Genomic DNA, 13162 nt, shown 5'->3' with positions numbered 1-13162 from the left:
TTCTTGCCAAACTGGCGATGATGCAAACCTGTCCCAGCCCGGAGGGGCCATGCTCGCCCCCGACCGTTTGCAGAACTTTATAACGGCTCCCTAGACGATTCCGCGCTTTTCGACACGTGTCATCTACCCAAAATACCCCTGTACCGGAACCAATGATGCCCAACCAAATCACATATCTACCCCTCATCCTCACCCCTTCAAAACTTCCATCGACGCCGACAATTTCATCGGACGGTCAAAGTTAAATATCTTCCGGACCGTTGAAGGGTATTAACGTCAATTTAGTAAATTTTGGGGGAGCGCAACCCTTGGACTTTTAATTGTTTTACTAAACCATGGGAGTTGTTTGGTAATTGGGTCAGTTCTGCGGTTACCCGAAGACTTAATTGGGATTTATGCGGCGACCGGAAGCGCAGAGATCCTGCGCCAGGATGTGAATTTCTTCAAGGGTTTCGACCCAAATGCACGGAAAAGCTGCGATCCAAGGTTTCGGGCTTCGATATCGAGGGCGATTTTCGTCGGATTTGGCGATTTTTGGCTGCTTACTGCTGTCGAGTAGGGAAATATTGCGGCTTGAGCTCTGATTCTTGGTGGGTTTCTTCCATCTCCGCTGGTTCCCAAATGCTCTGAGAAATACCTGGAATCTCGGGCTCTTTTTTGGTATCGATCTTGTTAGGGTTCTGCCTTCGTTTAAAGTGGAGGCAATTAGCCTTTTCGCCTTTACTTTTTGATTCTCTTAGGGGTTCCATCGCTTTATCTGCTTCTGGGATCTTGGCATTCTCAGGTATGGTTCCTTTTGGGGGCTTTAGTGTCTTAAAATGCACTAAATTTGGGTATCTTTGGGTGAAGAATTTCTGAATTTTAGCCTGCTTCCAATGTTCTTAGATTTATAAGTTTATTGCATTCTTATATCTAGGGTTATCGAAGTATGTCTTTCTGGTAGTTAGTTTACAACCCTGTACCGTTGGTTGTTTTTCCGCTTAAAACCTTCATTTTTTTTTACCTTCCTTAAGCTCTCCCTGCGACTAGGTTTCTCCTCCTTTTTTGAACCTATTTCAGTGATTTGGGAGTTTCGGGTGATGATTATTTCTGAGATTTTTTATTCTGTTTAGGGTTTTGCGGCTTCTTGTTAAGATGAACACGGAAAATGGCAGCTTTGCTAGGTGTGTGAAGCACCCGTCTCAGTTCTTCACTGGTTTCTGTTCTTTTTGCTTGGTTGAGAGGTTATCGAATGTTGGTTCTGCAGAACAAAGCTTGAAAGCTTCAGATGGTTCACAGTGTGAAATTGTTCAGGTCTCTGCTGCCATTCCTGATGCTGGTAATAAGCCTAATGAGGTCAGAGTAAGGAGGACTCTCCTATCTTTGTTTCAATTGGATGATATTGACAGCTTTGAGAGCAAGGAAAATCCATCGAAAGACCATCTTGTGACAGAGAATTTGACCGCTGGAAATACCATGTCTCTAGAAGATGGGTCTGAATGCAAAACTGGTGTCTCCCATGATGTGGATAGTTCTAAGGATGTTCAGGTTGAGGCGATCTCTAAGCTTGGAGATAGGGTTTCAGAAAACAATTCTGATGCTGCTGGTAATCTTACTGATGCTGCCCAATCTGGCAAGAAGGCTGAGCTCGTAGAAGATGAGATGTTGAAAGACAAAAGTGTGCCATTTTGGTTGAGTTCGGTTCTGTCAAAAAAGGGACTAAAATGGAGGATTAGTAGCACATTCAAGAAGAACCAGGTGAAAGAGAAGAGCTCGAGTAATGGAGTGGAGGATAAACAGCTGGATAGCAAGACTAACTTCCGGCATTCTTGTGACTGGAGGCTGTCACATGATTCGAGCAAGACCTCATCTTGGGAATTACCCAGACATTCATGGGATGGTTCAATGGTGAGCAAGGCACTAGCATGTTCATTCGCCTGCCTTGAAGAACGTGGAGGTGGTTGTAGTAGGATAAAAAAAAGTTTACCTGAAGTTTTAAGTTCAGAGCCTAAGCCAACTACTGATAATTGTGATGTTGACAAAACCGATAATATGGCTTCAGCCAGAGATAAATCTTTATCATCAGAAAGCAGTTTGGGAAGCCTTTTCAAAGAGTGGAGTTACAAAGAATCTCACCCTGAAATTGCATTTTCAGGTATCAGTAGAAAAAAATCACACAGATGGAGTAGAGTGTGGGATCGCAGTATAACTAGCCCTTTCAGGGGTTTTGTAAAGAAACGTGAGCATGTGTTGGAGAGGTCTCTGTCTGAATCTTGGCAAGACAGGAAGGAAAAGAGTTTGGAAATTTTGGAATCTGGTGGTGGAGTACGATATAATGGGAATGACCTCATTTCGGTTAGAGCTAGCCAGAGCATAAACCGAATCATAAATTCTGCTAATGGTGATCTTCATAACCCTAGACCTGATTGGCAAAAGAAGAGGGCATACAAGCTTGGTCGAAGCCAGAGTGTACGTTACTCTTCCCCTGGAAACTTATATAATGGACTTCTTCGCTTTTATTTGACTCCTTTGAGAAGCAGCAGAAGAAATGCAAGCAAAAGTAGGACAAAAAATTCAAATTCATTTGCCAGAGGCATCTTTGGGTTTTATTGAAAAGAACAGCATTGTACTCAAAAGGATCCTAAGTTTAATGGTGGTTGTGCACTTTTTCTGATGTCAAAGCAGAGGGCCCCTTATGGCCTTACAGTCCTGCTTCTCTCTCTGCCTCTGTGTTTCTTGAGGAAAGGTCCTACCATATGATGCAGTCCAAATCCATTGCTGACTGTGGAAAAGCATTTTGTGATTCTGAATGCTCTTTATGACTTTGAAGATAGAAAAAAGGCGTGCCAGGATCTGCCTAGCTTGGTTGCAGCATTTTGTGTAAGTGCAACTATGCTGTCCAAGATCCACCAAACTGGTACCGGGGTGGATAGGAGGGCCATGCATGTAGGGTGAGGTAATGTTGTAAATGTTAGGTGAACTTTTATTCCCTTTTAAATATTTCTATTTTGTTTTGAAGTTTTAAAATTGATATCTAGGTTGATTTTAAGTCAATCTGGACTTATAAAGGTTTGGTACAAATTTGCATGTTCTTGATCTGATTAGATTAAAAGCAGATTCTTTTTAAATAGTTCATAAACTAACCTAAACCTACTTTGACCCATCTAAGTTGTCAATGCTGATCTTGGCCAACTATAGCCACTTAGGAAAAAATTGCATAAAGCTATGCATATGTGCATGCAAGAAGATTTCAAGGGATAATGTTATGGAAAAAAACTAGTGCCATGTACTATTCATGTTCTTTTTCATCCGGAATATGCTCTAGTCCTCCAACAGGCTTAAACCATATGCCATGGTCTTGATAAAGCATAAAGTATCAAACAAATATGAAGCCCCCTTATAGATATTTTTTGCTTAAGCCTAATTTGCCATAACAATAACTGCCTAGCCTAATCCCAACTATTTAAGTCAGTTCTTTATGGACCCTCATTCCCAAGTATTTCTACCTAGTAACATCTTTGATGCTATTTGAAGCTTTTTCATATCTTTTCTCACAACCTCTTTCTACATCATCATAGGTTTTTCTCTTCTTTTCCTACAAATTTGAGCACAAATTTGAGTATCTCTTTTTACTGGAGAGCCCCCTTGGATCTTCATTATATAATGCCCATTCCATCTAAACTGATTTTCTATCACTTTATCCTTGATTTATGCAATTTCTACTGTAATATACTTATTCCTTAATTTATTTTTTCTAGTATTACTACTCATCCATTTTAACATCTTCATTTCTATTTCTCAACTTGGTTTTCAGAATTTACTTTATTGTCCAACATTCTAAGTCATAGAACATTCTATGCCTCAGTGCTTTATAGAGTTTCACTTTAAGTTGCCAAGATATGTATCAATGATGTAACACCCCAAAAGAACTTCTCTAGTTCATCCAATTACCTCTTGTTTATTACATCTCTTTATTTATTTCCTCATTATTTAGTATAAGTGATGCCAATCAACAAAAGCAGTCTCTTTATTTAATTAGGACCTCATCTTCATTTCCATGTTCACTAGAATTGCATTCCATATACTCCATTGTGCTGTCCTCCAAAGCTTTTATTTTTTCCCCTAAATCCAATTCAACTTTTATTCTAGTTTCGCAAATAATATACACCATAATACATCTTCCTGCATATTAGCAATAAGTTCATCTATAATTATTGTGAAAAGATATAAGTTTAGCATTGATCCTTGGTGCAAGTTTATTGTGACTAACAACTTCTAATACTTTGCAACACTCCAGCATCCATGTTACCAATGATTTCAATAAATTGTTCATGTATGGCTTTCCTTTTTAAAGCCCTCTAGATTATCTTTCTTGGTACCCATTCTAAGTTCTCTTCAAGTCCATGAAGACCATATATAGACATTTTCATATATTTTTTCTATCAATTTCTAAAGTAAGAAGATCATCACCATTTTTGACCTTTCAGGCATAACTTAAACCAATTTGTAATTGTCGTTATTTTTTTTAATCTTTGTTCAATTTTCCTTTATTATAACCTCATAAGTGAGTCATAAGTTTCATTCTCAATAGTTTAAGCAGTTCCCTAATCATATGTATTTTCATTGATTTTAAAATCTCCTTAAGTTAGCAAGCCAAGTTAACTCCATATTTCTCATGGTTTTTCAATCTGATGGGGGGCAAAATGGATCATCCAGCCCATAACAAAAGGGCCACACAATTTCGGCCCAATAAGCGCTGACGCCAACCAGACATGTCCTCGGTCCGGCCCAGAATCAGCCCGACCTCGGACTCCGCCGAAAGCTCCCCCGACCTCCTATATTCACCGACTCGCCCAACCAAATTCGGGGCGCCTTCTTCAGCAATATGCCTCGACCCTGGAGCTCCCGGCACTCCGCCTAGCACACCTCGGAATTCGGGGTGCTGGGCTAACTACAGCACCCGTCAAGCCGACCCCTATCGAATGTATGATGCGACCTCTTGACGTACTCGGCCTCGCCAATGGCTGCACCTATGCACGCGCCCACGCCCTCCTACGTGGCCGTACATTGCTATGCCACTATACTACGCTTCACTAGCTAGCCCACGATAGTCGAAGGACGGCTCCGTGACTACTTCGGCAATACCCTGCTATGATTGTCGACACCTTACCGTTCTCAGAAACGGGGGACACCGCACGCCACCGGCCAGCTCTAGCTGCGTGCCATTCGGCTCAGAGCCGTCCCCCCTCATGATAAAAGCGGGCAATGCCTCCGCCACCTGGGCCTCTCCACCAGAACTATACATAGCTCTGTCAGGTAACACCATGAGGACCCCTTTTTTAGAAAAACCAAATGTACACCTTCCTAACTTGATCGTTAGAGGGCCCTCACCGGAAACACCGGTGAGGCTTTGTGCAGGTACTCCGACGCGCGGGTGGCAGATCTTGCCCTCTTCCCTGACGCCTCGGTGGCTCTCTCGACTCCTCCGGCGTGGTCACTCTCGGGCCAGATTTGAACCACAACACAAACCTCAATAAATATTTCATATATAGTCATAATGCCAGGTTTAAATGGCTATGTGGTGCCTAGCTACTATAGTTGTACCTATACATTTTATGGGCATTTGTTCACAAGCTATTCAAATATCTACTTCATTGTTCAAGTGATTGTTTAACGTGCTCAATCACTTGTAATTCATTAAACAATTGATCTAAAAGGGTGTCCCATTCGTACAAAGTGGCGTGGGGGGCGGGGGGTGCAACAGTAATCTCAAAGCTCAAGAATGATGGTCGGTGACATATAGTGGTCACTGATGTTATAATGAAGTGTGGTACCTCTAAAGTCGTGCCTCATCCTGTTTTGTCAACCATGACTATTTGATAATAAGGTGCAACAATTTGCCTAAAGTAGCATGTATTCTTACAAGCTTGTTGGATGCCAGTTGAAGGATGTATAAGTTACACGCTTGCCTCTTTGAAACTCTAGCATTTTTTATTTTTTTCTTTCCCTCAAATGTGAAGTCTTTGGAGATGGCATATTACTTGACAAATTTGAAATGGGTGCAAGGGGGTAGGGTGGCATCTAGTTGAGTCAGTGTCAGATATGAGTCGGGTTTAGATACGGGTCGGATTGGATGTTGGTCTAGTCAAAAATTTGTCGACTCGAATCCTATCTAACCTACATAGGTAACCCAACTCAACCTACATAACTCATTTACGAAACAGGTTGAATCAGGTTAAACAAGTTAAATAGGTTAAGTGGGGTTTTAGTGGATTAAATGGATTTAAATGGTTTAAATAGGTTAAGCGGGTTGGTTTAAATGGGATAGAAACAGGTTAAATAGATTTTAAATAGGTTAAACAGGTCTTAAGCGAATTAAATCAATTAGATCATGACCCAACAATTATTAAATGGTTTAAAATAGGTTAAATGGGTCAAATGTCTAAACTTGAATCCAACAAATTTAATAAATAGGTGTAGATGGATTGACTCGTTTATGACCCAACCCATCAAACCTGAACCTGCTTAAAGCATGTCGTTTGTGGGTCAGGTTGACATGCTGGATCATAAATTTCACCCCTACAAGAGGGTGCTGCTAGCGGGTTCGAGTTATTGCAATAATGATTGGAATTTGGCTTTTTGTGGCATGAAGGTGCAATGAAAGAAAGGAGTGGCATGAGGTCCTCAAGGATGGTTGAGCTCATACGGGGAATACATGAGCAAGAGGGAAGAAAAGGCTCCTAGTTTCTGTTTTGAGCCATGGTTGGCTTTGATTGATATTAATGGTCAACAAGAAACTTTTAGTCCATGGTTGACTCCATGGGCATGTTTGCTGAAGATTGGGACCTGAGGCATCAGTCCCTTGCTTAAACGGCCCACTCTTTTGGACTCCACAGAAGTTCTATTGTCAAAGGGGTTTTTTTAGGAAAGCAATGGGAGATGAGTAGGGGTTGTTGATTTGGTTATGTTTTAATTTCCATTCTTTGTTAATTCATTTTTACGATTCTTTTTGGAACAAATAAGTGTTTTCTTTCTTTTCTATTTTAGAGTCCTACTTGGATTAAAGTTGGAAATTATGGGTGCCTCTCAATTCATTTGAGGAGGGGGGATCCTGGTCAGCTGGTTGTTGGTTTTTGGAGTTGATTTGGACAAAAGAGATGAAAAGAAGACATATTTGGTCATTTCTTCTCTCTTGAGTTTTTCTTTTCTTGTCATTTTTTTCTGCTTTTATGATTCTATTATTTTCTTCAGTATTCTCTGCTATTACTTCCTTCGGTATTGTTATACAGATAAATTCGGAAAGATCTGATCATTTTCTTGGTTAAAACAAGTCATGCATCCCTCTTACATGAGCAATCAATGCCCTAGACACTCTAATAAAGTAGATGATATTGATGACATGGTACAATGTTTTTATTTGATTTATGATTGACAAGCATCCAAATCAGTTGAATTCTGGTATCTGTTTTTAGGTGTCTAAATCATCAAGATCAACTATTTGGTTCTCATATTATATGCCTTGCTATGTATATTAGCACTTGAATTTATGGATACTGTCAGATTTGCTTGATTCATAGATAAGAAACCTTTAAAAACTTTTTTTTTGTTTTTTAAGTATCTTAAATATCATAAACATGGTCAATGATATGGATCTTTAATTAAGAGGCCCATCATTGATTTTACATCAATAAGACGATCTTAACTTCTCCCTTCCCTCAGCAAAAAAAGGGGAGAGAGAGCGTGCGTGGCCTAGTATTAAAATCATTTATTTTAATTTTTCAATCATTTAATAGTCTGTTTAAACAATTATAATCATTTTAACCGTTCCCTAAGCTGCATTGACAACTATGATGGTGCTGTCTCAATTTAGTGCGATTAATGGTTACTTTGCCAACATATTATGTTCTTTTAACCATAGCCATGATATTCTTTTGGTCAATCATCTACTTCAGCAAGTCTCCCTTCAAAAATTTCTGCATCAACTACTTAGTCAAGTAGATCCTTTCCATTCCTTTCTTTGCTCATTCATTTTAGGCTGAGCTATTTTGAGGTTCTTCCCTCCACCCAAAGAAATCTAAATATCTGCAACTGCTGACTCTTGAGACCTGTTACCAGTTAAGCTTCTAACCCATTTGTCATTGTATCTCAATATCTTTACCACCATAAAGAGCTATCTTGCAATTCTCCATCCCTTTTCTTTATTTATATTTCTTTACTCATAGCTGTCTTGCAATTGACACTAATTCGAAGGCACAATCTCATATCAAAACCTATGGCTGACTGGTTCATTTCGCGAAGTAGGGATTAGATCTTGCTACATGTCCCCCTTTTCACAGAAAATGGAGAGATGAATGTATCGTATTTGCTCCATAAACTTGATTTATATCCTTGCCTATACCACATACCATGTAATCTTGGTACTGTTTTATTTGTGGAGACAAACTCCATTCTTCGTTTGTTTATTCTTTTCTATAAAATTGAAACCTTTTGGCTGAAACAAGCAGGACCTTTGCATGTAAAGCAATAATGTCTCCTCCATTTCCTAACCATGTTAATAACTGCGAGTGCTCTTTACTTATTTTCAGATTTTGACACCAACCTGTCTTCTTCTTATAATATAATGGGGCAGGCCTTTGAGCTTGGAGTTTTACTTTTAAGCAAACATGAACCAAACAATCACCACAGTTTCTCTATCCCTCCTCCCACCTTATCTCTTTTCTGATTTTACATTTTCCTGGTAAGTTTCTAAACATCAGGTGGTCTAATAATGGAACCTCTTGCTCTTAGAGCAATCATTTAGGAAAGGTTGGTTGAAAAGAGAGGTATGCTTTCAGGTGTTTAGTGGTGCTGCACATTTGTAACTATTTAATTGCAACTCTGGGTTGTGGTTTATGGTCGCAACTTTTTGTTTTTCAGTTTTATGAGAATTAATTTGTTTAGCCCTATTCAACTTCCTAAGCTTAAGCAATGAGGCAGATCTTTTCCATATTTGAAGAACATTAAATGGGTAAATTATTAGAAAGAATCCGGCAAACTATAAATTTTAGATGCACAACCTCTTAAATGTTCTACATCATTTTTTCTGATTATGATCGAGCTCAATTTATTATCAATTTTCGGGAATACACTAGGAATTGTGACTTGTCAAATTACCTACAACACATAACTTCAAATAACAAGAAAAATGGATGATGCATCATTTATTCTTACTTAGAAGTAGATTTATGCGCAATTTGTTAGAAAAGGTGATCCTGAAGGGCTTTCTTGAGATGCCTGGTACATTCGCAGAATATCTCATATAAAAGTGAGCTAATTTTCTTTATACATTTTGGCCTACCAAGTGTCATCAAATGGTTGTAAGTAAATGATATGAAATCTGCTATTTGGATTTGGGAAACGAATAAATCATAAACTATTGCTGCAAAGGTATGCTGTCTTGGTACCAAGCTCTGTGCTAGTGCCATTCTATTACTGTGTCAGTATGCCCGGTAAGGGGGCCAGTTCAGCATACTGAGTGTAGGTACACCTCTAGTGCTGTATACCGGTGACGTATCATCCGGTTCAGTATGGTTTGGTATACCTTAATTGTTACTCTAGACATTTAATCTCAGCCAATTTGTCTCCCGTCCCCTTGCCTACAGGATAGCTTTGTAAAGCTACAGTTTTGGCCAGAAGTAATGGACTTTTCAACTTTAAGGAATATGTTTGTTCAATGGGATCTGGGTTCATCGTGGACAAGGAAATGCTTTTTGAGTGTCCTGGGAAAGGTTCTTCAAAAAGTCTTCAAAATATGATGGTATACTTAAATTGGATTATTTTTATAGATTGATTGGTACTTTTCAGCTCCATATGGATTACATTAGATGGGTACACTGACTGAATGAGATTTATTCGCTATGTGTCTGAGTGAATCAAACAAGTTCCAGCATACAAGATTAGATCTGATAGGATGGTTTCTAAAATGATTACCTAGGTTAGTCTAAGAAATTTGTTGAAGCTTGCTGTTTTTCCCTCTCTCATCTTCTGAATTGTGGCTTATTTGACTGCAGACTGAAATGTTTTATAATACACGGTGTTTAATGTTCCAGCGCAGCATATTGTTTGTGCTTCAGAGCACCATCTTTTGCATGGCAAACAAGTATATTTTACACCATCTTTAAACTAATCACAGAAGGTGACTGTCAGTCTTATTTGTTACATTAGCAAGGTCCTGGAGCCTAGAGGACTTTCTCTATCTTTCTGGTCTTTTGAATTATCTCTCAATTTTTTAAATCCTCTCTCCTTGACTTTCGATGTGTCATTTAAAGTAATTTCACTTGGTCCACTACCGGCCAAACCATTTTATAGAGGTCACTTTATTAAACATGACAATGCACTGTTTCCTTTATTTTTTAACCTCTGTAAATAAGTCCAGCAGGCAACTTTCTTTACCTTAAAAATGTAATTCTGGATACATCAGTAAAATGAGAGAAGAGTTACCAGCATTGTAGATCAGCTACTTGCAATCCAAAGAATATATGATTTCACTCTTTTAGAGTCTTTCATCAAATTTTGGAGTTAGTTTTTAGCAGGTATACAGTCAAATCACAAGAAATGCTCTGGTGTGTGGGTTTTTTATGCAGAATCTTGAGCCAAAATTCCCAAATCCCCAGTTGTTACTCTTAGGAACAGAATTCTAATGTTGAACCTAGCTATAGGTAGTTATCTTTCAAAAAAATAGTTGCAGGTAGTTAGCATTTCTACTAATTCGGTCTGCTAATTTTGCTGTCTAATGACAGCCCTTGATATTAAATAATGCCAGATGTGATATTACTTCAGACTTCAGAGCATTATAGTTGTTCTGTCTAATGGCTTTAGGTTGCCTTTGCGCCATTACAAACCTATACAATGATACATAAACAACTGCTATTTATGTGCATTATATTATAATTATGATGTAATTGTACAACAATCATGATGGCTGTTATTTGGCAGTACAACTTTCTAGAAAAATAAAATAATCATTTCCATGTAAAATAATGCAAGATGCATGTTTTAGTGTATTATTTAAATTCTAAGTTTTTGTAATGCCATTATATTGCCAGAATAAGTTTATTATGACGGCTAAGCAATGGTTACAAAAGTTTTTTTCTTCAGAAAAAAAATATTCGAAGCATGCAAACTTGTTCAGGATTTTTTACCATCCCTGTTGAAACTTGAAATTACCTATAAATATCTGGATTTACTGTACTTGCTTTCTCAACATCGGTACAATTAGTGAGAATATTTTAGGCCTACCCTTTAATGATGGACTGTAAATGTCAGACTTTGATTACCTGTTCTGCGCTTATTCTGCTTTCTAACAACAGATTTGTCAATAACAGTTTTTCGAACTGTTTTTCTCAAATGAAAGCTCGACTTTACATGATTCTTGAAGACAAGCTGAAATTTTTGATCATGAAGTAAATGACTGCAGAAGTGATGATTTTTGCTGCACTGGCAAAAAGCTTGAATGAAGAGTGTTGCAGGAGGAGGTAATGTCCAGCATGAGATTATGTGGGGAAGGTGATGACAGAAGGGATTATTCTTGGGTGACTCTTTGGAAAAAAAAAGGCACCAGAAGGGGGAAGAGGAAAGATATGACAGTTTGAAGATAGCACAATTTGAATATAAGAAAAAATTAAATTAACCTCAGCAAACTTTGGGTTAAATTGAAGGGGCAATTACGTTATATGGACCTCTGAATTAGTGCCTGATTAGTTAAAGGGGGGGCTTATGGAAGGGCTAATGTCTGCAACTCAACTATGTCAGCTCTCAGAAGTAGTTTACATGAGATGAAAAAAAAAAATTGAAGGATATGTATGAGGAAACTCCATTTTTGCAGTCATCACTTGGTATCCGTCCTGTAGTTATGGGAGAGCCACCCATAAAACTGTTATTCGCCATTACCCATAAAACTGTTGTTAACATTATCTTGTTGCTATCTCTGCATTAGAATACTGTTATGATAACTATCATGAGGCCTATATGACACTTATCATTGTATTGCCTTCGAATGTAACCTGAACGGGAACTTGTAGGTATTTCCTGACATTGCTCCAAAGGCAGAGCAGCACTTGTAATTATTTGTAGTCTTGCTTGCAATCTGAGAAGGATGATAAATATTGCAACAACATGATTAAAAAAAAGATGGCAAGATTACAACCTCGTCAGCTCTCGTCAAGAATTGATTTAACTGCCCAAGACTACCATAGTATATGATATGGATGAAGCTTCAACTGGATCGACATTGTCTATGTGCATCATGTCCAGAGTGATCTTCAGCCATCACTTTTGTTGTTACTCGTCGTATACTCCATCAAAGACAAGTTTCTACTGCCAATTGAAGAGGTGGTAAGTTTGCACTTGAAGAGGTGGTCACTGATACGCCTCGGAATCAACTACAGTCCATGCAAAAAGTTGGCCAATCAAAATCTTCTATGAAATCTCGAATCTGCCAATTAAGATCTGCCACATGGCAAGTCTTAAGAAGTGCGCGGGCAACCTTTTGAGTTTCCAGATCCCTCGCAGATGGCAGCACCTCAGCCACGGTCGTGGGTGGTTTACTAAATCGGATCTGTGAAATATGCGGAGCATGATGCGCGCGCAAAATGATTGCGCATGTTCCTCAGAACCTGCAGTGGCCTGCCTAATATAGCCGACCCATGTATCCGATTTATCGGCTTTCATTTATATAATTCACTCTCAGAGGGACTTTCCAGATAAGTGTTCTAGAGCTCTGGCAGACTATCATGTTGTCACTCACAAAAAATATTCTCCATTTTCTAAGTATTGTTCTAACTTAGGCATCGGAGATCGGAGGGTTCTCTATCGGACACTATCCGAAAAGAGAATTTTTGTCCTCATTGTTTTAAGCCGAGCTCGGCAATGGATCGGAACCCCAAGCACAACCACAACCTCCCAATGTAGCTGTAGGTGTATTGCCGGCCTGCACGGCCCGAACAGCTTACCGTCGAGCCCTCTAGCAACTTTTCTCGCTAAGCACCTCGATCTCCGGCAATAGTAACAAGCGGAAAGCATCATGCACGTATGAAATGCACCACCTTTGATGCAGGATTTGAACATAGAATATTGATACTTGATCTCCGGTAACTTTGCCACATGTACTAGTTGGCACCCTCATATTTCTTTAGATATTAATCAT

General features: G+C 39.0%; 1 protein-coding gene across 6 annotated transcripts; it reads left to right on the top strand.

Moving 5' to 3' along the window:
• Positions 1-344: 344 nt before the first annotated feature.
• LOC103715483 (uncharacterized) lies at positions 345-11991 on the top strand. Of its 6 annotated transcripts, none has more exons than XR_005510680.3 (3): positions 345-784; positions 1113-2935; positions 11343-11991. XR_005510680.3 is itself a non-coding variant. In XM_039123594.3 (2 exons), exon 2 carries the CDS (start codon positions 1135-1137, stop codon positions 2590-2592), a length of 1458 nt encoding a protein of 485 aa, XP_038979522.3. In that variant the 5' UTR covers positions 345-784; positions 1113-1134; the 3' UTR covers positions 2593-11991. The 6 variants fall into 6 exon arrangements, 1 of the variants encoding a protein (XP_038979522.3); XR_015976284.2 differs by having other exon boundaries at positions 1113-5295; positions 5360-11991; XR_005510681.3 differs by having other exon boundaries at positions 356-784; positions 11435-11991.
• The last annotated feature ends 1171 nt before the right edge of the window (positions 11992-13162 follow it).

The sequence above is a fragment of the Phoenix dactylifera genome, chromosome 3, assembly GCF_051530095.1.
Source record: "Phoenix dactylifera cultivar Ajwa chromosome 3, Ajwa_hap1_PhDact_Kaust_v1.1, whole genome shotgun sequence".
In the NCBI taxonomy this organism is placed as follows: domain Eukaryota; kingdom Viridiplantae; phylum Streptophyta; class Magnoliopsida; order Arecales; family Arecaceae; genus Phoenix; species Phoenix dactylifera.
The sequence above is the reverse complement of the archived record's forward strand: the minus strand, read 5'-3'. Positions and strand labels throughout refer to the sequence as shown.